General features: G+C 30.3%; 1 protein-coding gene across 5 annotated transcripts in view; it reads left to right on the top strand.

Moving 5' to 3' along the window:
* Window positions 1–26,940, top strand: part of TECRL (trans-2,3-enoyl-CoA reductase like) — a 107,591-nt gene that overhangs the window by 12,505 nt on the left and 68,146 nt on the right. For 4 of the 5 annotated variants that reach the window (XM_045504695.2, XM_074344102.1, XM_045504697.2 and 1 more), the window contains exon 2: window positions 13,488–13,539. In XM_045504695.2, the coding sequence (XP_045360651.1) occupies window positions 13,488–13,539 (52 nt within the window). Of the gene's footprint in view, window positions 1–7,319; window positions 7,395–13,487; window positions 13,540–26,940 lie in introns of all 5 variants that reach the window. The other variant, XM_045504698.2, reaches the window with a different exon arrangement.

Raw genomic sequence — 26,940 nt, 5'->3', positions numbered from 1 at the left:
TTTTTCTCTACTGAAAAAATTGAGAGTGGCTTTAGAAATCTCTTCCAGTTATGAACAGTCCCAGCACACTGAAGGATCATCCTGGGGATATCTTTAACAGAAAAGGGCAATCTCCTAAAGTAGAAATTATCTCTTCTAAATGCCTTACATCCTTGGCCTTTCAGGCTTTAACTGAAGGCATATTGCTATAAAGATACCTCTGGAGAATCTAGGAAGGAAGGCAAAGATTAATTCCCTACCCACTTAACAGTTTCAAATGTGCACCTTTTTCAGGCTCCATACCATTAGTATATTATATTTTATTAGTGGATTTTTAAACTGACAGTCTTCAAATAATTTTCAATCCCTGTTGATCTACCGGGATTCAACGAAGTAACCTGAGCCCACCAGTCTGCCACCACATAAAGCCTATGAATGTCACACACATTTGTTTTCCTATCAGAAGTTAGTTCTCCTTCAGGCAGATTTATTTTGAACTGCCTAGTACAACTTGATAACAGATTTTTTATTTGAGAGTTGATCTTACTCTTAAATCAAGGAATGCTCCACCTCTGCCTTCTTACAAATTCATCACTTTAACATCATTTTGTAAAAAGAGTGAATTAATGATTGCTTGTCCTTTTTTCCTTATTGCAGTTTAGGTTTTCTCATTACACATTTTTACTGCCTCCCAAATAACCACGCAATATTACTTCATGTTTGGGTGTTTCTGATTTTGTAATTATTGGTTATTTGATTTAAAAAAAAATTAAAATGTAATGTAGTTAGTAATTTCTTTTCAGAAAACATTTGATGAATTACTGCCTGTGTAATTGAGTCCTTTATTTGTCAACACTGGTCTCTGTGCCATTGAATATATATTTATTATCTGCTTCTCATAAACTTCGTTTAATAAAATCCTGTTATAGTCTGAATCTAATTTAATCAGGACTTTAACATAGAAACCTGAGGTTTCTAGCAATTCAGATGATATGCTACTTTGTTTTTATAGATAGAAAAAACTGAAAAAGCTCTCACTCTAAAATTACTGAGAAACTAGTTTTATCTAAAGAGCTATTTTTATGTAGAATTCTTTTAACTCGACATAAGAAAGTAAACAGCAAGAACAGCCCCTAAGCTGTCGATTGCTAAAATAAAATCTGCTTTATTTCGAAGTGAGAGGCAATCAATCAAATAGGTAATTTTATGATTATAAAAAATAGATCCATACATTTACTTTTACTTTTCAGTGAGCATTTCTGGCATTGTAGAGACATAATGTCTTCTTAGGCCTTTGTTGATCATAGAATCCCTGTAACTTAAATTAATGGTCCTTGTATGTCATAGTTTAAGTATGGAAGTACAATTTGGCTAAAACACCTGATTTTCAAGTTAACTGAACTTGACACTATACTGTGTTACGACAGAAGAAAAAAATCTGGAATCAAAGTTTAACCTTGTTTCTGTACACAAAGACACCCATTTCTCATTTGCCTGATTATGTCTCTTCTAATTACACATACCACTCACTGTCACATCAGTCCCAAAAGGACAGTTCACTATGTGGAGTTCTATAACACATAATGTGTATGTGATGGAACACTTAACTTTTTTTTCAAATCTGCTCATGCTGTTGCCTCACAGTTACTTATATGGGAGGTTGAAAAGGCTGACACTCAGCAAGTGATTGCAGCATGACCAAGGTGTTCCCATCAGTAGAGAATTCACCTATGGAGCCAATTCTTTAATGAACTGATGGAGAAGGCCTCACCTCACAGTTTGTCAAGCTGTTGACTCTCTAGAATCTCTCCCTGTTAGTCTTCTTCCCTGAATACCCACAGTATATTTAGCAAAACACAGTAAACACACTATATATACTATAAATACATTATAGTTTCTATCAGATGTATTTATCAGGCTCCACAATATCACTAGGTGAAATAGAATTTGGATTTTGTTATTATAGGTGAAGTGGTTCTGTTACTGTGTTATCATTTTAATTGTCACATAGAGTCTATTCAATTTACAGAAGCCAGAAAACCTATGTCCAGAGGTAGAACTCCCTACCGGTATCATATTTTCTATTCTTGTGTCACCGTGTATTTAAAAAAAATGCTTTTTCACATTTAAAACTTGGACTATTAATTATATGGTTGCCTTTTCTACATTTAAGCCTGTGAGATGAGTGCACGCCCCTGCACAACTACTGAAGACTATTTTTCTACTATCAAACGAGACTGATAAAAGTTACCAAAAATTGCTGTCTACATAACAATGAGGGGAATGATGATGTTATCATGCCTAATAGTTACTACTTCTGGACCAAGAGGAGCAGAGACTAAACTGCCCGCCATATGCAGTGGGGATTATTATTTGCAATCATGACTTTTATGGACATTATACATAGCAGGTCACACTGGTGATGGGGGTAACTTTGTAATGCATGTAACAAAATAGTTGATCTTATATTTGTTTGACAGCTGATGAGTTGACCATTTTTATTTCCCCTCATGTGCCCAGGAAACTAATGTCTTTCTTGGTCAAAGATGAAAAGCATATGTCTTATGTAACGGAAGGAACATGAATAATATTTCATATTCTACCTCCCACCTTGAGAAAAACCCTAAATTTTCCAGCCCCTCTCTGTGTATATATGTGTGTGTGCATATATATATATACACACATATATAAACACACATATATATAAATAAATGATGTTTGAAATATATATGTAACTTTATATGTATATATCTATCTCTATCATGAGTGAGTGAGATATGCATGGCATTTCTTGCTTATGACAGACAGAGAAAAGATGGGAATAGTGTCTGGTTTTATTGTCTTCTAGAATATTCTAGATAAAATTTTAAACATTTTAGAAACTCTGAGTTTAGAAGCCTTAAAGTCATTTTTGGTTCCTTAGCATCCATAGGCAGGAAATGGGCTTTAGGAGAGCAGATATCTTGTCTTTTGGTTCATAGGTCTCTGAATGAATAGGTATATAATACCTCATATCATTCAGACACCTTGGGCTTTGAGGTCAACACCATGACTAGAAGGAATTTTGTGCTGCTTCCATGAGGACATGGTGTGTGCATTTTGAAAACACATACCATGAGTAAATGATAGAGGAAGAATTATTTGATCAGAAGGGTAGACTTTGGCAAATATTAGTATTCTTTAATAAGATTTTTTCCCTAGTTCTCACACAGGAACATGGCAGAATTAAACTTGCCTAACTCTTTGAAGTAACTTGTTGTGTGCTGTGAAATGAGAGTGAAAGGCATGTATTCATTTCCTGATGGAAGTTTTAAGAACCTACTCTAATTTCACCATTTTCCCCCTAACTTCTCCCTTGGAAACAAGCAATGTTCCATATGATGTCTGCTTTGTTAATATGGACCCTAGAGTGAGGAAAATGCAGAGTGGTTCCACCAGTCAATCTGTGATATGCATGTAAGGTTGAAACATAAGCATATATTGTTTCAAACTACTGAGTTGTATAACCTAGACTATTCTGACTGGTGCATTCAATGAAACTTGAATTAAAGATGATATTTGTAATTTTGTTATTTCAATATTAAAGATCCTTTTATCATTGGAAAAACATAACAAAGAGAAAGAGGAGAGCAGATGCATACAATACATATATATATATGTATGTTGTAAAATATTTCTTCTTCCATCTAAAACTGTAGGATTACAGACAATAAGGCAGGATTACATCAAATTAAAAAGCTTCTGCACAGTAAAGAAAACTATCAACAAAATGAAAAGACAACTTATGAAATGGGAGAAAATATTTGCAAACTACATATCCAATAAGGGGTTAATATCCAAAATACACCAGGAACTCATACAATAGCAAAGGTATAAGTAACCCAATTTGAAAGTAGAAAAAAGACCTAAATAGACATTTTTTCCAAAGACATACAGATGGCCAATTAAGTACATGAAAAGATGCTCAAAAATCACTAATCATCAGGGAAATGCAAATCAAAACCACAATGAGACATAACCTCATTGGCTATCTATTGGTTATAGCAGGTATCATTAAAAAGACAAGAGATAACATGTTTTGGCCAGAATGTAAAGAAAAGGGAACCCTTGTGCACTTGCTGGTAGGAATATAAATTGGCACAGCCTCTATGGAAACAGTATGGAGGTTCCTCAAGAAATTGAAAATAGAATTACCATATAATCCAACAATCCAACTTTTTAGTATATATTCAGAAGAAACAAAATCACCATCTCAGAGATATCTGTGCTGTCATGTTTATTAGCAGCACTATTTACAATAGTCAAGGTATGGAAACAACCTAAGTATCCATCTACAGATGAATGGATAAAGAAAATATGTATATATATTATATATATGTGCATTATATATATTCAATGAACTATCATTAAGTCTTTAAAAAGAAGGAAATTCTGTCATTGCAACAACATATTATGCTAAGAGAAATAAGCTAGGCAGAGAAAGACAAATACTGCCTGGTGTTACGTATATGTGGAATTGAAAAAAAAGTTAAACTCATAGAATAAGAAAGTAGAAAAGTGATTGTTGCTGGCTGAAGTTTGAGGGAAATAAAGAGAAGTTGGTAAAAGGGTACGAACTTCCAGCTGTAAGAAAAAGACCAGAGGATCTATTGCATAACATGATGACTATAGCTGATACCACTGTATTGTAAAATTGAAATCTGTTAAGAGAGTAGAACTTAAATGTTCCCACCAAAACCAAAAAGGGTAATTAGGTAAGATGATGAATATGTTAATTAACTCAACAAGGGAATCCTTTAACAATGTATATGTGTATCAATTTACCACATTGTAACTTTTAAATATCTTAACCATTTAATCTGTCAGTTATGCCTAAATAAATCTGAAAAAAATTAATAAAACATTTAATAAATGTATGCACAAAACTGTAAAGCCAGTTAATAAGATATTTTATTATACATATAAGATAATTAAATAAATTGAATATATTAGGTACTCTATGTCTCCACTGAATATTAATTTCTTCAGTGAATGTTTAATGATTACCTAATATGTTTCTAGTAGGTGATACTGAAAAAATTTTTGACAGCAGAAGGGGGATGATTTTAAACATAGGAGATCAAATCAGTAAAGCTCAGATTTCCCTGACAATGAAGTTGAAAATTTACGGTTTATATAAACACTCTGCCTTGAAAAATTCAATATTGGTTTCATTAATGGAGTAGAAGCAGTTTTTGGCTTAACCCATATTGCATTCAGTTCTGCATTTTTAAATTTGTGATCACTGTGAGCCATCCATGTCAATGTGTTAAATATTCAATTGTATATGTAAGTTTGCAGCTATGAAAACAACTTAGTGTTGGAGATATACATTTGAGGGTATGGAAATATATGGCCTTCAAAGTCATGGAAATGCATTGATCAGAATTCCAGATAAAGCATGATATAACGTAAAGAGATGCAATGAAGATGTTGATGATTCATGGCTCATTTAATCATCAAATATTTTTCAGATTTTCAGGCACATTACATAATAAATTTTTCACTATTCTAAGATGATCAATACTCAGAGTTTGTTTAATTGTTGAGGATGAATTCATCTGTGAACATGCAATACACACAATGAAATTTGAAAAGCAATGCCATCGCTTTCAGTGGCTGGCACTATGTCATTGCATTTATGAGGGCAGTGAGCCAGTGGTGCAGAAGTAATTGTAGCATCTATCTCTGTGGTTTGATGTCAAACAACTAATCAATAATATGAACTTTCTAAAGTTGGTTTTTCTCCCTAATTATTTTTGCTTGAAACTCATTTCACAGTCTCCATATTTTAAAAACTGTAGCATAAATACTGAAGTAGAAATATTGAAGTAGATAAAAAGAAATGTATTACCATCACTTCAGAATTTGAAGTGATCTCTGATGTTTGGGGAATCCTTTTAAAACTATCCATCGAGGGTATAGGATATGAGGGTCTCTTCACATCCATAGATTAAATCTAGTTATCTAAGAAAAAATCCTACCACTTTTTGAATATAGACAATACACAACACATAACAGTAGTCTTCAGTCTAAATTAATCAATGACTCCAAATAATCAATGATGGACAATAACAAAGGTTTAATTCACACCCATATGGCATGCCAATGTGGATGAGATGTGGCCATGCTCTGAGCTCTCTTTCCTGCAACCAGGTTGATGAAGCAGCTCTTGTCGTTGTCATGTCAGCTTCCAAGTAGAGTGAATAGAGTAGGGGTATCATAGTCACTATAGACTGCTATAAAGTTACATAGACTGGTCACCTTTTAAACAACAAAAATTTATTTCTCACAGTTATGGAAGCTGGAAGTCTAAGATCAAGGTGCCAACATGGCCAGGTTCTGGTTAGGATCCCCTTTGAAGCTGCAGTCTATTTTCTAATTGTATCTACAGCACTAAGAATTCTCTGGAGTTTCTTTTATAAGGGCACTAATTCCTTCATGAAAGCTCCACCCACATGATTTAATTACCTCCCAAAGACTCTAGCTCCTAATAACATCACATTATGGAACAGAATTTCAACATGGATTGTGGGACACAAAAACATTTTCAGTCCCTAACAGTTGCTGAACCACACACACTCTGGCTCTTAAAGCTTCTGCTTGAATATTAAACATTTGTTTCCTCTCATATTTCACTGGTCAATCAGTGTCATGCCTGAGTTCAACATGGGAGAGACACCAAATATTCCCTCTGGGAGGCCTGCCCAGGGAGGAACAACCAATATTTTGAACAATTATAAATCTACTTGAGTAAGCAAACTCTTTGCAATGAAGTTATTTCCTCCAAAATTTGTTTCAAAGTTCATTCACTTTAATCATATGCAGAGCCCCAATTTCTCACTCAAATTCTATTAATTGATTTGCTTAGATGAAACAATTAGGCTGCCTGTGTTCTCAAGAAAGACAAGTGACACGTGTAGCAAGCGAGTGCAGGAACAAGTCCAAGAAATGAGAGAACATACACTCATCAAGGTATAAGCCAGAAGCTCCCAGATGTTTTTGTGCCTTTTAAGACCTATTGTTTGAAATGGACTTTGCCTCTTCTATCCACATTTCATTGTCCAAAGCAAGCCAAAGATCCCAGTCTAACAACCAGCATCACTTTTTAGAGAAGTGGAGATCAATAGAACAAATATTTGCTAAAATAACTAATTTGTCTTTAGTTTCCAAGAACCATTTAAATTATCCTTCTCTTGGTAGGACAATAAATGTATTTTAGGAAGAAAAGTGTTCAAATTGGATGGGTTTAAATATTTGATGCTTAAAGAGGTAGGTAAAACCCTACTTTTTTTTTTTAGAAAACTGGCTACCCATAACTCATTTCCCAAGAAATAATATGAATCTTAAAATGGGGATTTCCTTGAGTCACCAAGGTAATAAACCTTACATTTTAAGATCTTATGCATTATAAAATTTTGGTTTTGTTTTCTGTTACTTTTTTGTTTTGTTTTTTGCTGAAATTCAGTTTAACTGCACTGTGCATCTTTCAAAAGCAGATACTAAGTAACTTGAATATTAAGGTTAAATATTTATATGACTGATGAATAGTTTCAGATATATTATAAAACTAAATATGTGACATATTTCACAGTGGTACCATGTTAGTTTCATTTCTGTGTATAGAAGTTGAAATTTGAGTGTATTTTTTTAAAGTTAAATTTAATCGACATGTATCTTTAATATCATCAGTAGAAAATAGTAAAAAGTTAATTATACAATAGAGTTAACATCTCAGGTGATCTAAGAAAATAGTAAAAAGTTAATTATACAATAGAGTTAACATCTCAGGTGATCTACAAACCTGATGTAAGTATTTAAAAAGTAAACATCTCTCTTCTGAATTTGTAATCTGTACAGTGAAATGACTGAACTATATATTTCTCTTCCTTGTCCCTTCTTAATGACTAATATTTTTAATAGTTCTTTACCACTTGAAAGCAAATACTCAAAAGTTATCAGCTTAAAATAAAGACCATTGTTTATCTTATTATTCTGTTATTTGGTGATTTAGCATACAGCTGCTCAGCAGATCTGCTGACATCTGCTGGGCTCTCAAGCCTGCTGCCAGGTCGCTGCTGCTTGGTCACTGATCTGGGAATGAATGATCTCTAGGAAAGGGTGTAACTGGGCCACATCTCTGTCATCACTGGGGAAGCTAACTCAGGCTTCTTTACATGGTGCTGATCAGGGATGTTAGCACAAAGACTAGAAATACATGGCCTCTTGGGTGTTAGATTTGCAACTGGCACAGCCTCACTTTCAACACATGCTTTTGGTTCAAGCAAATCACAAGGCTAGCTTAAATTTAACGTCCAGGGAAATAAACTCTACTTGAGGGGAGGATCTGCAAAATATTTTGGCTATTTTTACAATCACCATAATAGTACAGGATAAACTATAATTTTTATTACTAATAAGTAGGATATATACATACATACATATACACAAAACAGATGGATATCTACTATTGATACTGAGTTCATTATTACTTATCACTTCCATTGTAATTTTCACTATATTTGAGACTCTTCAAAATAAATTTCATGGCAATAATAATTGAAGTATGCATAAATGTCATATTTCCCTTTTAAAACTAAAGATGAAGTGATTTTGGTAAATGTCCTTGTCACTGTCACTGCAAACCAAGTGGAAACCAATTAAGTTTTAATCAATAATTTTCAACAGACTATAAACTTACTTATTCCAAGAAAGCCTTTTTATTCTGATCATCACTAGTCAATTGTATCACTTAATATGGACTCTGAAATATTTTACAGTTTGTAATTAAGAAGAGTCAAACTGGAGTTAAAATATATCACAGGGACTTTTTCTTTTCTCTTTAGTTTTATTTGCATACATTTTAATGAACTGTCTTATTAATGTAAAATTTTTGTGTTTATGGAAAAATCACTTTTTGAAAGAAGTGAATATAAATTAATTTGGATTATGCATATTTACATTGATTTTGAAGTTGAATGATTAATCAATAGAAAATAAAATATTCATTTGTTAACTATCTTCACATAGCAGTTAATTTTCATGTAATAATATGTGTGACTATTTGAAAAGGAAAATGATTGTCATTTGTTCACTAATGTTTTTAACATATATTTTTTCTTAATGATTACTTATTAGTTTGCTCATAGGTAATACTATTTTATTTGAAATAGTTCTTCAGTATTTAGACAGAAATTACTTCATTTAATATGATTTGGGCTTTCTGATTTCAGTTATATCATGTAAACTCTCCTGAGTGCAAGGATTATTTTCTTGGCTTCATAAACTTGCAGTAGGAAAGCATAGTCAAAGTTACCTATGAAGTAATCATAAATGTTAATTCACCAAGCTTTATTTTATTCTTAAAAATGTGCTTTTAACTCTGGTGTTTACGATTCCCTCTAGTTCTAAAATATTCTCACCTAGGATACAAAACATATTCTAAAACTATTCCAGAAAGAGTATTCACCATGAAAAATTCTGTGTTCTTAAAATCTGAATTATTTTCCGACTTATAAAATATTACTTCTTTTTGTACTTTTTAGGGTATCCAGCTCTAATTTCAATTTTAAAATTTCTTCCTTATTTTCAATATTTTAGAATTTCAAGCTATAAGACAGAAAACAAGTATATAGAAAGTCATTTATTCAATAAATAATATATAAAGACTACTATTTTTGTATTAAATAGAAATAAAATGGCTTAGTGATAGACACTACAAATAAATATTCTAGTCAATAAGAGACATTCAGTTTTATTGAAGGATTACAAAAATTAAATATTAGTCTTAGAGTAGCTATTGAAATTGTATTTATTTATGCCTGCAATGTTATAATATAATAACTATACCAAAATTATATGTAATAAAATTAGATATCCAGTCATATTTTTACCATATTTTTCCCTCTTCTTTTATATTTACAATATTTATATGATATATATGTATATGTAATAAAAATATAAATAATATCTGGGCTATATGCCTAAATAAAATTTACATATACATATAATTTACTGGGGAGTGAAGTATTTATTTAAAAATACATTATTCAGATTAATATATTTTTGAAACTTTCTATGGTGAAGATTTTAAAGAATTTATTTTATGTTTTAATGTTTATTTTGTTTTTGAATTAAAATGAAGTTGACCAAATGTGTTATTGCAATATATTTATAATATTAAAAACTGACATATATATATGGATACATATATATTATTTTGACATAACAAAAACTCATTTTAAGTAATTCATTATAGTTTATAAAGAAATAAAATTGGTATGATACAAAATAATTTTCCAATTTCTTAAATAGTAAATGAAATATAGTTAAACTTAAAACAATTAAATTTTATTAAAACTGATATTTCTGCATATTTGTAGTATCATGTCAATTTTATTCATGGTGAAAATACTTGATATTCTATAAAATACCAAACATGTTTTGAATTTATAAAAATGTTTTCATATAGATTGCTTATTGCTTATTTGTATTTTAGTTACAATCTGAAGATTACTTACTAGTAAAATAACATTTGTTTACTTAGAAAACTCCTCGTCCATCCTGAGTAAAGTATATGGAACTATTTTATGTGTCTTTATATTTTATATGTACTATAGTGTGTCTTTAGTAGAAACATTTATTTACAGAGTTTACTAACAATTTTTGGTTTGCACATTGCAATTACTCTGTCAAACAAATTTCAAGTTGTTTTTCCTTACCACTTAATTTTTATTTCTTTAAGTAGGATATTTTTTGTTTTGGAGGTAGTTTGAAGATATCTGTTCATTTCAATGAGTTCCTGAGAAGTGGCTAGAATACAGTTTTAAAAAGTAGTAGTAGTACAAAAAAAAAAAAAAGGGTTTCTTTACTGCAGTATTTTCATATGGGGCAAATTCAGGCAAATCCTGTTTCACTTAAATGTGGAAAGCTTTTCCTAAGTTCATCAACTTAAGTGTTGAATAAAGCAATAATGACCCAAAACTCAACTATGATCAGTTGAAATTTAGAGGTAAAATTTTGGTTCAACAAACAAACATCATTTACCTTGTCCTACTTAACATTTTAAGATTAATTTCTTCTGATGAGAAAGAAACATTTAAGAAGAGAACTTCAGGATTTCAGATGTTAGAATACTCATTTCTCTCATATGCACAATTAATTGTTATTTACAAAAGTGAATAAATTATTGTAATGATAGCTTCTTCTTTTTAAGAGCTTGTAAAACTAGCTACAAAGTAGAAGTTATTATGAATAAACTTACTGATGAAGCTACGGAGACATAAATTTAGTAATCAGAAATTCTTTTATGCTCTGTTAATTATCATCTTTTCTTCTCTTTGTGCTCTGAGTACAACTAAAGTACTGAAAGAGTTGATCAAGCACAGTCAGTCTTGTGGCTAATTGAGCAACACTGTCTGAATCATTTAATGGTTAATTATATTTTTTTCTGCTGTATTTGACTAAAATTATTCCAGAAAGGGCAGTTCTAAAAGATTTATTCAAAATCAGCCCTTTTCTAACATGTGAAAGTGAAATGTAATTTTAAAAAAATAACGAATTAAAAACTTTGTGAAAAGCTTGTAATAATAACCCACTTCCCACATGTAGATTTCTTTCAGGAAAGCATAATCTTAGGCTAGAAAGTTTGCAAATTCAGGAAAAAATATGTATATGTCAATTAGAAGACTGTCTTTAATGTATTGTAGTTTGGGGAAAAGCATACAGCTTTTTCATAATAATCTACTTGTGAAAGATTTTCATGTAAGATCAAGGAACTGTTTTCACGTGACTTTGTACTCACAACTTAATTGTTGACTTCAATTTTATTACATGCTATATGGTGTATCACATGTTAAACACAAACTATAATACTCTAGGTCATTGTGTTCAAGATTGTTGGAACCACCAGCAGGTAAACACAAGATTATGTGCCCTCATAAAGAGGAAGTTGAGCATTCAGCAAACCCTAACTATGAGTTGTTAATCATGAAAATCACCTGTTTTTTTGAGATTAGATGGCCCTTGAAAAGACTGATAGACAAATATCTGTTATTCTAGTGAATTTTAGGCATTCCCTGTCAGAAGAAGCAACATATGATAGTGCTTTGTGATAAGTAACAGTGAGATAAAGCAATGAACACTGTTAAAACAAACCATCACATTTAAAAATATAATTCAAATATCAAAGTTATAATTAAAATATAATATATTCAAGCATACATACATATATATCAGTGTCTCTAAAAACTTTTTTCAAATATTTCCTAACATCTTCCAGAGAAGAACAATGCTATGAAATATTTAAAATTTCATACCAACATAATTATTTGGGGTCCTTTTGTTATTTACAGTATAACACAAATGGGGACTAATATTATTCTTCAGCGTTTAAATCTAAAAACTTTCTTATTTAGTAAACTGTATACGAAAAAGAAATCAGACAAAAATTTTCTGAATGGTATAGCATATACTTGGCTATGGGAGGGACTGGAATATAGTAAAATAAGTGTATACATTGTTATACTTTTGATATGTAATATTAAATATAATAATGTTAGCAAGGACTTCTTGGAGAATTATTATGTGCCATCGCTTTATGTATATTTTTTTCATTTCATTTTCTAAAAACAGCCATAAGATTTTAGAGTAGCAAAAAAAAATCATATATATAATATTCTATACATGTTTAAAGAAAGGAAATAAATTTTTATTGAATAATTGTGAAAATGTCTTTGATGTAGACTTTAAAGAATTGTTGGGGTTTTCATAAGCCAATGGAAGGAATCAGAGATGAAGGAGAATTTCAGTTTGCAAGTTTGATGTGAACAAAGTCAGAAAGTCGAAAATATTGTGATAACTTGAGGTATTTGGATAGAATTCTTATCTTTATGAATTCTCATGTTTAGATAAAGAAATATTTATTTTATTCATTTTTCTAATAATAGAGTTAATTTTAGTAGATTAAGATGAAATAATTGGTCAAACCATTATATACTTAAGGAATCAAAAAAATACAATTCAATATAAATTTTGATAGACTTAGTATTTTTGGATGGAAGTTTTAAAAACATAACTAACTTGGGGGCTTAGACAGGTTATTTTTTTCCTCATGATATTCTGAAGGAAAACATCCCTCTTTTGTCCATATAAATCAGTTTTATATCCCTGGACTCCTCTGGTAAACTCCTTTACTTTCTCTCTTTCTTATGCAGTTACTCATACGTTTAATTGATGGTCTCAAAATTACACCATTATTGTTAAATACAAATCTAAAACTTTCGGAAAAAGATTGACTCAATGTTTCATGACTGTCAAAGCAGTAGTGACTAAAGAGCTAAACAAAACAGACTGGTTATTTTGTACTAATTTTATATTTTAAACATATTAAATTATGTTTTCTTCTTAAACAAATATATCTCAAGGAAATTAACATTTTTTCTTACAATTTTTACTATTTTCCTTTTCAGATGACACAAAAATCTACTATTCATGATGTTAAACAAAAATTTCACAAAGCATGTAAGTTTTTAATATAATTTTGAGTTTATATTATAGTTTTTTTCTCAGATTGGTTCAAATTTATCTGTAAGAATAAGTTTAATATTTTGATGAATGTGTGGACACCACATTTTTATGTGGATCTCAGAAGTAATATTATGCTAAACACCTCTTCACCATGAACATTTTCATATCTAACTTTCTAATTCATGCTTTAATATTCAACATTCTTTTAATTTTTTATTTGAACTTTTAAAATTCTAATAAGAAAGTCCTATGTATGAAAGGCATTAATCAATACAAGGTATTTCTTTATATTAAAGCAAATATAAAACAAAATTTTTCCTCCATGCATTTATATTGGTCAAATCTCTTCCACATAGGAATTATTTACATAATGTATTTAAATTATGTTCTTTAAGTTTATTAATGGCTACATTTACCTCACTAAGAGATTTCCTATTATTATTTATGGGGAAATATTTGTATGTTTGTCTAATTTTTATTTTTACAACTTTTCAATCAGTTTACCTACATCTGTTAAACATACTGATAATGTTTAAAATCACTAGTTAACAATTTTTAATAAACTTAATTTTTTAGAGCAGCTTTAGATTCAAAGCAAAATTGTGTAGAATATACACAGAGGTCCCATTCCCCTTGCCCCACGCATAAACAGCGTCCTCCAGCATAAACATACAGAGTGGTGCATTTGTTACAATCTCTGAACCTTCACTGACACATCATTATTACCCAAAGTCTATAGTTTACATTAGAATTCATTTTTAGTGTTGTACATCTATAGATTTTGCTAAGATCCATTTTAAATACTTTTGGATTTAGTTGAACAACATTTCTTTTCTAAGAATATTTAAAGCTCACAATTTAAAATACATCAAATTGTTTAATAATACTTGGGAGTAAATAGGTAGTAGTTTCATCATTTTCAGTATTTTCTTTCAGGAAAAATGTAGAACATTTACTGGATACCTTCTGTATATATCACATTATGCTAGGCTTAATGAATAATTACAAAAGATAAAAGATGCCTCATTAACCTTCAAATAATTGCTCATTAGGAAGATTCAATATGTATACATAAAGAATATAAACATAAAACATAAATAGTCAATGTATATAAAGTTTATTTATATTTGGGACAAATCTATTTAGAATTTTTAATAGAAACATAAATCATATACAGGATGGAATAGAATTACTTGAAACATGTTTAGCCAGTTTAACATTACTGAGGAAGGTGAGTGCTGATATTTCACTATAAAGACATGTAGGATTTGGATATGCATTAAAAAACCAGAAATGCATTGTAGTAGAGAAAAAAAGAATAAAACAGAAGTATAGAGATCTGTCATGGATTAATTCTCTAGCTTTTTTTAGCTTGTTAATTAAATTCCCTGTATATTCATGCCAATATTTTCTAAGTTATTGAAAACACCAAATTTGTATTTTAGGACATACTCTATGTGAAAGATGTTACCCTGGTAATTTCCACAAGTATGTCCAGTTTATTTAAATTTTAAATGCATATGCTTTGTTAAGCTAGCAATTGACTTGCCATCCTTGCAAAAACTTAGAACAATCTTATCTAATAAAGTAGTTTCAGAAAGTTTGGATTGTGGTAATAAGTGCAAAGACATCTGAAAAAGACCTTTTTACTATTAAGTAGAAAGATACAAGAAAATGATTTTATATAAGTTAATAATGACTGTATAAAACAAATATTTATTATTGTCTGAAAACAAGGAAACTAATCAAAATCTAATGTATGTGTTAAGAAGAATGTGCAGTCACCTTGATGTGTAATTTTATGACTATTTTATGTTAGTTTGTATCTATACACCAACAGAACAACCACATGGCAACTTAAAATTTTAGAGCCAGTTCTATGTGTATGTGTTTCAGAGCCTATTTCTAGTAATTGGGAAAATGAGGTTAAGTAGCTTGCAAAACATCCTAGAAATATCCAGTTTCAGAATTGGACAATTGAAAATGTGACAGTAATATGGTTAGCCTTAATCAAGACATAACAATTTCTTGATACCTATTATACACCTATTATTTTAGTCACTTTTCTAAGCACAGTTCTAAACTTTAATAGCTTTAAGTAAATTATATCTTTTTCTACTTTTTCAAAATTACCTTTACTTTAAAAGTATATCCATCACTCAAAGAAAAATAATATTCAGGAAATCTTGCACTTAATACACTGTATTTCAAAAACTCATTGGTTTTTTTAGCTTTCACAAAGGACAGGAACACAAACATTTTTTGCTGTACCACATTACAGAGAAGTATCTAAAAGTCAACTAAGTTGGACATTATGTTTAATATATTTGAAAATGGTGAAAGGAAATGAAGAAATATTGATAAATCTAACAATATATATTGTATATATAATGGTTAAAAAAGAGTTATGTATTGATTGCCTTAATATTTTATCTTTTTAGCATATTTTAAAATTGGACAGCAATGAATATTTTCTTCAAATTGATAAATTAAACAAATATCATAAGTATTATATATAGTTATATTTTTATAACTACAGTTGTTTTATAACCACAGTTTTATAACTATAAGATTTTTTACAGTTGACTTCTTTATTTTCTGACATCAAATCATTTTTTTTTATTATGGTATTTCTGATGCTGTTTATTTTCAGGCCCTAGAGTTACAATAGAAACTGTTAATTTTTTAAAGAAAAAAATATATGAAACTCTTATCAGAAGACTGGGTTTCCTGAGGGAAAATTCTTCTTACATGTCTTTTATCTCTGTCCTTTGTTCTCTTAGGTGTTCTGACTCATCTTGATTTCTTGTCTTCCTCCTAGTTTTCTGGCTTGTGTCAGTTCAACATTTTTCTTAGCTCTGTTTTAGAACTTTCTTTACTGTGATTTTTCTTGTCCTATAGAGTGACTATCTTATGCTCTTCTAAAGCTCATAATTTTTCAGTTCTGCTTTGTTGTGAGTCATCTTTTAGATTACACTGGTGACACCACAGCAATCAGAATGGTGAAGATGTAGAAAGAGGAGGAACTATAATGACAATGTTAGCTGTTAAGGCAAAAAGGGAAAGAACAATGGTTTTCATGAAAAAGAAATACTATAAATTGTATATATGTATACACACAAAAATATAATTTTGCCCATTTCTCTTATTTTTAGTCAATGTACCAAAAATGGTGAAATGTCCTCAGCTGCTAATCCTCCACTAGTCTTTTTTTTTAATCTCCTACCATCTGTTCATTAAGACTTGTAATTATCATTCTTGCTTGTATCTTGAAGTCTTTCCTGGAGAGCCTCAGTGATTTTCACACTCATATCTCTATATATCACACTCTGTTCACTCTCATCTTCTCACAAATGTGTCACAGAGAAAGTAAACTTTGTTTTCAAAACTGAGATGAAGAATAAAGAATTATACAAATCCAGGTGACACTGTGCCTACAATTCTGTGAATATTTTTTTAAGATTTCAAGAGGCTTAAAAAAAACCAAAGAACCCTCCCATATGCATACTACCACATATTCTAGGTAAGTTGGATAACCCTATTTCATGTTACTGAATTCAACAACTATTCCATGTATTCTTTATTCTGAAGGTAATTTATTCCTCTTTTGGCATAAATTTAACTTTATTGGAATAATTGTTAGTAGTTTTGGAAAATAATCGAATTCACAAAGAACCACAACCATGTATATACTAACTTAAATCTGTAATGATGTATTCTATTTAGTGGATTTAACTAATGAACAATCAAAATGTTTGCTCAACAACAAATTCCAGTAAAAATAATCTCTCTGAATGTTAAAAATTATTTTGTTGTGATTTATCATGTTCAAAATTATTTAAATTCCTATAGTCTAGACTTCCATAGAAGAGGGATAAATGTGATACTATGTGCTGATAAAATAAAAGATATATTAAAAAAATAATTTAAAGAATTCTCAAAGCAAAGGTCTAGTAAACATACTTTTTAGAAATTGTGCCATTACTTGTGGTAAGCCAAGGAATTTCTAAGAGAAATTGGAAAATACCATTGCTGTACAAAGTTGTATAGAGATAGTATTTCATCTCAATAGCTTTTTTTTTCTTAAAAAGAAACACCATTTTTCTAATTTTTGAAAAACTTCCATAGGTTTTGTAGTTAAAGATGGTTTGCAATTATAAAACAAGGTGCCACGAAAGGCATTCCAATGTCATGCATAATATTTAAAAAGTAAGTAGCCACCAATAAGTTATTATGAATGGTCACTTCTATAATTGTTTAGTTGAGGTAAATATCATAATTATAATTAAATATATATATATATATATAATTAAAACCACAATTTTAAAGTTGGGTGAGATATAAAATCCAGTGACTGTTTCAAGAATATTGAATGTAACAGATTAAATGGCATCTACTAAGTGTTTTCAAAGTTAAATAAAAACATATTTCAAAGTTTATATCAAAGCTTACATATATTTGACAAAATTAACTATGTGAGATTTTGATTCAGGTGAGCAAAAGTACCAAACACTTGATGAATTGTTTCTAGGTAATTCATCATAAATATTGTGGATCCTCATTTGAGACATTGAGACAAAAGTTTTAACATATTTTAAAATTTTAAGTAATAAATGCTTTTTAGTGTTTCTTTTTAAATTAAAATAAATTAGCAAAATAAATTAGGATGCTGCAATACTGTGATTTATAATAAAATACATATATATTTGATCTTTGTCCCCTTTTTCTGACATAGAATGCCTAAAACCCTTGAAATTTCCTAGGTGATAACACCAATAAAGGTGTTTCTGTTAACAAGGTGAAATTTGGCTAGGTTGTCAGGTTAACCAACCAAATGATTAGAGGGTGGGGATTTTCAGAGGGGAGAGGGGTTGGAGAGTGAATCAATTGCAAGTGGCCAATCATTTAAGAAATCATGCCCATTTAATGAAGCTTCCACAAAAACCAAAAAGGATAAGGTTCAGAGAGCTTCCCTGCTGTTGAATTAGCGGAGATTCAGAGCAGACATGGAAGCTCCACAACATTCCCCAAACCTTGCCCTTTGCATCTCCTCCATCTGGCTATTCCTGAGGTATATCCTTTTATGATTAGTAAGTAAGATGGTTCACTGAGTTCTGTGAGCTACACTAGCAACTTAATTGAACCCAAGGAGGGGATCATGGGAATCTCTTAAGTCAGTTAGTCAGAAACATAGGTGAGAATCTGGGCTTGAAATTGACATCCGAAGGGAGAGGGGAGGGCAGTTTTGTAGGACTGAACACTTAACATGTAGAATCTGATGCTATCTCCAGGTAGTGTCAGAATTGAGTTAAATTGTAAGACATTACGGTGGTGTCTTGAAAATTGCTTGTTGGTGTGGGGGAAAACTTTCCCCTACTACACACTTGTTGGAACTGGGTGCAGAACCCAAAGTACATGCTTAAAAACTAAATAAAGAAAAACACAAGAAATAATACCATCACGAAATTAGAATAGTACTCTATGAATTTTTTCTTCTCACAGAATTTGTATGGACTAGTAACATATTTGTCAAAATTGATAAACATTATTAAGAAAATTGCAGGAAATCATGAAGTGGAAGGAAAATGAAAAAAGGAAGGAAAAGGAAAAGGAAAACTATTTCCTTATGACATTTATCTTGTTTATAGTTATAGCAAGCATCAAAGTTGAGTACTTGCTATGAAATACTGTGATTTATAACATCTTTGCATGTTCTGTTCTAGCCATCTTTTATTAACATTTATAATAATAAAAATAAATAGTTAACTTTCGTCAAATATTCAATGTGTCATGAATCTCCTAAGATAATTCCATGTAGCAAATTTTACAAAATACAACTCTATGAATCATCCAGCAGAATTATTATTTTCTAGTACTACTAAAAGATTACAGATGAAAGTCTTTAACAAAAAAGATAAAATAACTTGCCCAAGGTCACATAGTTAAAGTGGCAGAGCTGGAATTTAAACTCAGTGAATATGACTCTGGACCCTGGACTCTAATCACTAAACTCTATTGCCTTTGTTTTACTGAGTCATATTTTTTGTTAATTTCTTCAGGAAGAAATCTAAATAGCACCTATGTATCTCTGTTGGGAGAGGTTATCACTAGTCTCATTTGCAAACAGGGAACTAACTAGAAGTTATTTTGGAAATTATGCAATAAATAACGCATAGAATATTTCACAATTGGTTACAATAACTGAAGTCCTTGTCTAATGCCATATGGCACCATAAGACCAACTATTAAATTAAAAACAGCTGTTAATACAAATAAAAGGAAAAAATTCTAATGTGGCTTGAAATTGCAAATGAAATTTTCTACTGCTGGACTAATCTAAGAATTAGTAATATATGAACTGGGGTAAAAAAAAATGACAATCAGCTGAAGTGTAATTTGTGAACTGATTCTGTGTCATAAAAGAAGTTTCTGAAAGAAAATGCAAAATCATTTTGCCCATGACTAGTATGTCATCTATTAGTTGACAACACCATAAAAGTTTCAGTGATGTTTATAATCTATTGGACCACTTGTCTCTGCAGCTCCCAAAAAGAGCCCTGGGAAGAAAGCAAAGAAGGAACAATGCAATTAGTAGAACAACTAGTTTCATCTGCATGAAAGGATATATAATTTACTGTAAGAGTTGCAATGCATATACATCCTTGCCAAAAAGCCAGGGGGGTATAAACATTGCTAAAGTTTGAAAGGTTCAAGGAGAGTAACTCAAAACAAAGGTAACAGTGGAAAGATTTATCACATATAGCATAGAGTAATGAGTATTCTCTTGGCGATCTGAAAGGAGCCTCCTGGACAAGGCTGTAGAATACCCTGATCTCTCAACAAAAGAAGCAAGAAAAATGATAAATGTCACCAAGGAAAGAAGTGGCAGAATGTTTTCATTAAAAAAGCCCTCTACTGCTAACTCAAGAAGTAGCTAACGTACTTTCTCTAATAACTTCCTCAGCAAAAGGAATTATGAGCTTTGTCAATAATTTACATAGAGAAATAGATAATTTGGTAGGTTATTTATTCTTCAGTAAGTCAAAATTACATTTTCTGAAAGTTATGGGAATTAAGTGGCTATTCACCTTCTAGAAATTTAATCAATAAGATTCTAAAGGATCATTTACAAGTACGCAGCAATATCACCAAATTTTTTACATTACATGTAGATTTCAAAATTGAGTTAATAAAACCTGTCAGTGTTGATGTTCTGATCTTCGAAGAAATTCTAAGAAATGTGCCCCTGGAAAGTAAGAAACTGGATTATATGGGCCCTCCTGAACTGAAAATAACAAAAGAGATCTGTCAGTTAGCTGTATCCTTGATGACTTTGAAAAAATTTCAGGAAAAATGTGAAATTTCATGGACTATATTTCACCTATTTAAATTTCGGCAGGATTTTTAAAATATCTCTTCTTCATTTAGCATTCTGTATGCATCATTTAAATTTTATGCCAAATACTGTTAATTTTTTTTCAGTTTTAGAGAAAGAATCATAATTTTGAAGCCAACAGTATTTGGTAATTTACAAAATTTTATTTCATGTGAAATATTTGTGTCCACATAAATAACTCAAACATCACAAACTGTATGTATTTTCAGTTTAATCTTAAAAACACATTTTTTGCTACTATAGTTGAAAAAGTACTTTAGTAGCAAAAATAATTACTCAAGTTAAGTAATTAGGAACTATGCTATGTTACTAAAAAGAGGAGTATTTGTAGTCTAGCCATCAAGACTTTCTGGCATGCAGAACATTCATGTGTGCAAGCACCTACCCATCCACCCACACAAACACACACAAATTGAATGACCACATAAAATTGATTAACATTGAATCTATTAGTTATAAATTATGAAAATTTTATTTTACATTAAAGTTAATCCATGTTACTCTGTGTGGCCACAGATCCACTCTTGAGCCTCAAAAGTAGCTGATAGGATATTTTTACCTTTCTTTTTCTTCAGTAAATTTCAAAACAGTTCAACAACTTATACATGGTAATAAAGAGGAATGTCAAATCTCTAAAAAAAAAGTGATTATACAGGATTTCTTATAAATTTCCTTGAAATTTCAGGGAAATTGTGATTTATTTTTTCTTAAGATTGGCATATTAATATAAAAATGATAAAGAAAACTAAAGAATGTATCACCAACATAATATCAAGAGCTGCAAACATACTGAAATAATATTTTGAGAAGAAACTACATTTCAAATCTATCCTATTACTCTAGTATGTACTGTAAATCACAAAGTGTAATGATACATTGTTCAAAACATTTTTTATGATAACCTCATAAATGTTTTCTATTTTAAAAATCAGTTAATGATGTAAAGACTAGTACAATTTTGTTGTCTCTAAGTCTTCTTAACTAACTAAAAGGCCCTTGCCATAAGTACATCTCTTAAATGTCTTACTTAAGCCAGTGATTTCTTTGTGGTTTCAATCTAAACCACAATACAAAGCAATGGCACATATTAATATCCTAGGTATTAAAAATGGACTTCTCACTGTGACTACTTTAAAATACTGGTCAAATTTACACTGCTCTGTACTTAATGTCATTGGATACTTCCATAAGTGTTGAGAATTCTATTTATGTATGTGATATGTGATTGTAGAATCTAAGGAGATCAAACTGTCAGGAAGGGATGGCCATTTTGCCAGTCAAGGTTCATGTAATAAAACTGCCATAACTAATAACAATATGAAAAGTGCGTGAGGTGTGATCTCATATAAATTGTTTTGTCTCTCTTATGGTACAGCCTTTAAAGCTGTGTATTGCTGTGCAATGACAGGGTTATTTTCATTCATCTTTCATGACATGCTGATGTTTCCAGAGCCTGATATTATGAAACATTTTTTTATAATCCCCAAGTACCAAAATGATTAGGTTAGCATATTTGATCTTGAGCATGTACCTACGTTATAGACACATCAACTATTAGAAGAGATAGTCTATAGCAAATGATTGATTTCCAATTTATATTTGAATATGACACTGTGTTAGGACATTTAAATTTTAAAGGGATATAGATATCTGGACAGTGAGAAAGATCGGCTATCATACTCTAAAATGGAATGCTCTCAACAATACAAATTCAGAAAGCACACAAAGAACTAAAACCACTAGTACAAAGTCAAAGATCATCTCCCAAACTTTAAAAAGCATGTCATTTTCTGTTTCTTTTCCCTTTTACTTTTTTTTCTTTCTTTTTAGAAACTTTTGTTTTGTTTTTGACAACTACTGTTTCTGATTAAATGGCATTCAATAGCAGGATTATGGAAATAATGTATGATAAGTAATATAAAAGAGCAAGGGAGCTTATTAAGACATAGCTTGAAGCATTAGTCTCTCTTTCCTGGGATTTTCTTCCTTAAGGAAATTTTCCAAAAGACTGGGAATGCATCACAGTGGAATTCTATGTAAACAATCTAAAAACAAGCACATGAGCTTGGAAAATGTTTTATTAACAATGCTTTGTTATTGCAAGAAAATGTCGTAAAGTGGGTTATTTGTTCTTATCTGTTTTCTCATCTATCTAGTTGGTTAAAAACATGTTTCATTTTTCATGTTTCATAAAACAGGTCATAATCAAATAGTTTACTCAGATCCTGTTATAAATCTCTTGAAAATATAAATATTATTATTTTTAAATGTGTATATGCTAAATTGTAGAACAATATTCTCTCTAATCTGAAAAGATAGTAGTGTGTCAATGTCTCTTTCACGCGTGATTTTTTTCTTTGATTTGTATAACCTTTGTTGGCAAAACAACAAATTCAATAAATAAGATTATTTTTGCAAGATAATAATAGCTTCACCTTTCACTATAATAAAATGAATAATGTACAAGGTAAATTTCCAAAAATATAAAAACTTTAGAGTAAAGCATTATCCATCTATTATTAACATTTTCACTAATATTATGCAGATACTTCTCTATGCCGATACACATAATTTCACCTATTTTATACATTATTCAGTAACAGCTTTTTCTGTCAGTACATTTTCTAGATACATTTTTATGTCAATAGTTTACATCATCAATATTACTGGAGATTTGCTTTTGCTTGAATAAGCAATACAAATTCTCTGGCGCATATATTAAATTGTTCCCATAATAAAGCAATATTATGTATATTTATTGAATGTTGAAAAATATTTACTGAATATTTACCATGTACCATGCACTGATATATTCACTAGGATAATCCATGTTTGTGAACATTAGTCATACTTGAAATCCTAACATGTCCTGCAAATTTTTTCTCCTAATTTACAGACTGAAAACTACTTTTGAATGTCTTTTTTTCACCTTTTCTCAATAATACTGGATATTTATGGAGATTAATTTTTGATAATTGATGAGTGGAAAAAATATTTTATGTAGTATTAGATTCTATGTATTGGATGACTAGTGAAGTTTTTCATACTTTTATTTATGATTTTTTATATTTTTTATATTACCTGTTTGTGGTCTTCACCCACATATTTGTTTATTTGGATGTTTTTATTGCCTTAATGATATATAAGGCCTTCATGAATTAGTCTATAGGCCACAGACACCTTTTTTCAAATTTTCTTCTGGAAAAATAAATCTTTTAAATTTAACTTTGTCAATTACTTATTTTATACTTCCTGTTTTGTGTGGCTTATTTAGAAGCATTTATTCATCCTCCAATTTTTAAAAATGTTGATTTGTGTTTTATTTGCACTCTTGTAAGTAATGATTTTATTTTTTACATAAATTGTTTTAATCTCTGGACTATATCCTGGTGTAAGAATGGAGTATAAGATTCTCACCTTTTCAGTTGTCTTATCATTTTTATAATTTTAAATTCCTCTCATATATTAACAATAAATATATACAGCTATTTTCTCTCATTTACATACACTTATACATTTTCTTTTTTTAACAACATCTAAATTTTAGAGAATCAATTCTACTCTAAAAATGTCTTCCATGATCATTTATATTGTATAATATTGTCTCTGTTCTTTCACTCATAATTTTGATCAGATATTTTCTTGACATCACTTTCATTTATTTTTAGGGCTCCGTGAAGTTGAATTTAGGTATTTTCAGGAACGTAATGTTTTGCAAATATTATAATCTTAATATTTATATAATACAGCTATATTTCAGTTTTAATACTTACCATTTATGACCCTGTATAGCACTATTATATTTCCAGCATTTATTTTAATGAGTCCTAGTTCTCTTTCGAAATGGGTTAGAGTAAAATATTCGTAGAATAAAGCCACATTGAAACAGCTTCTAGTCATAGTATCACCTAAATGATTATAGGGTAGTATTACATGGTATTATATGTATATTCTGTGCATTTTAATATACAGACCTTAAATGTGTGTGAGATTTAATCTAGAAAGAATATTTTACTTAGACATATCTATAGTATAATTTTGAAGTTGACTGAGTGGTTATCAAGTAAAATCTGTATATTTTGTCATAATCCACATTACACCACTCATCTAGTTAACTTTTAAAATTTAAATCATTAAGTTTTCTTTCACATAAAACTTCACTTACTATAAGATTCATGTTATTCTAGTTTACTACCTTTCATTCGTCTTATGTTTTGTATTTACCTACCCAACCTTTCTCTATTTTCTTTGAAAGCTCTAGAATCTGGCTAAGAGATTTTGCCTTCATTCTAGGCCTTGGCATTACATTAAAAATTACATCTAAAATAATAACCGTCCAATATATGCCAGTATTAAAACTACTTGATTTTCTGAATTTTCACTTCCACTCTGCTTTCGCTACTTGCTGCCTTGTCCACACCATGAGATTTTTCATTAGTTAGAAGTGAATTCTAATATTAGAAACAATAAATCACTGGACCATCTACCTTCCAAATATCTCACTCTTTGGCTTCAGGATTTCCAGTTTCTGGAACTCACAAATATACATAATCTCTAGAACACCACCTGTCTTCTGATTTATCATCTAGCTTAACAGTTTATTTTGTACTTTATCAAAACTGCTCTCTCACTGATTGATTCATATCAAGTTCTCAGCTCCTCTATGCAGTCCTCTCTCCATATCCTTAGAAGATTTATTATTTTAAGCCTCGTTTTTCCTATATCTTCAAATGCTTCCTCTTTATTCTTTTATCAAGACTATCTCAACTTACAAACCACTTTTAGCAATATGATCACTCCTCCAATCCATCACTTAGCAGTCACTTCAAAATAGTTTCCATTGTCGGCATGCCAAAGATCTTTCTAAGGCCACTGCCGTTTCTTTTTTGCTAAGGCAATGGATCATTTTTAGTCATTTGTAACTTGAACTCTCAACTGCTTTTGACATGGTACCCAGCTCTTCTCTTTGATCGTCTTCCTTTGTTTTGTTTGTTTGTTGTTGTTGTTGTTTGCTTTTGTATTTAACTCTCTGCCCACTTGATTCTAAGATACTATACCTGATTTTTATCTTCTCTGACCTCTCAGTCTCAGACTCTTTTGAGGACTGCTCATCATTCTGAGGCCTCTTAAATATTACTACTACTCAGGTTCTATCTTCAACGCTTTCCCCTTTGAATTATATATTTATTTTTCTCTTTTTGTGTGCTCTAAACAATTCCATGGTTTAGAAAATATCACAAGTGGATGAATGAAGTCAAAACTGTCTCCTCAGAACTCTCAACTGTATATTAAACAGCCAATGTGGAATCTCAGTAACTTCTATATCTTGCAGACATCTCAGAGCAATTCATTAGTATTTTGACACACAAAGCTCGGGGAATAGATTCAATCTGGAAACATTCAAGGTTTTTCCCAAGTCCCAATAGGTGAAAACTGAAAAGAAGTAATCCTTGGGACAATATATAATAAAACATACTTCATAGTGAATCATCTTGCAGTGCAAAAATGTCATTAAAATGCCCTATGATTTATTGACATGGAAGATTTTCACCTTCTGAACTGTTTATCTGCCTTAGCTGAAGACTGTTTTTGGATTTCTCAGTATTTATAGTAGTTTGATAATAAGAAGCCATATTCATCCTAGGTGTTTTGTTTATATTTGAAGCTAAAGGGTTTGGAGAATTACAAATTAATGTAAACTTCCCAATCCCAAAACAATTGAAATACCTCAATTATAAGAGCAACTAATCATGTATGTGTGTATATACAGCCATATTATAAGTATATTTATTAAAATTCTTACGCTGTGTGTTACAATGCAATTTTCTGAAAGAGGCCTCTGACTTAAATAAATGACTACTACTAAAAAATATCAATTCTATACTATTGGTATATTTGAAATCTATAAATTACTATAATTCTCAAAATGACAGTTCAAGTTTTTGTAATTAATCTAGATATCTGCAGTAGCTTCCTACTAGATATGTTTGCTCATATAT

Source organism: Camelus bactrianus, chromosome 2 (assembly GCF_048773025.1).
Source record: "Camelus bactrianus isolate YW-2024 breed Bactrian camel chromosome 2, ASM4877302v1, whole genome shotgun sequence".
Taxonomy (NCBI): domain Eukaryota; kingdom Metazoa; phylum Chordata; class Mammalia; order Artiodactyla; family Camelidae; genus Camelus; species Camelus bactrianus.
This window is presented reverse-complemented; position numbering and strand designations above follow the sequence as displayed.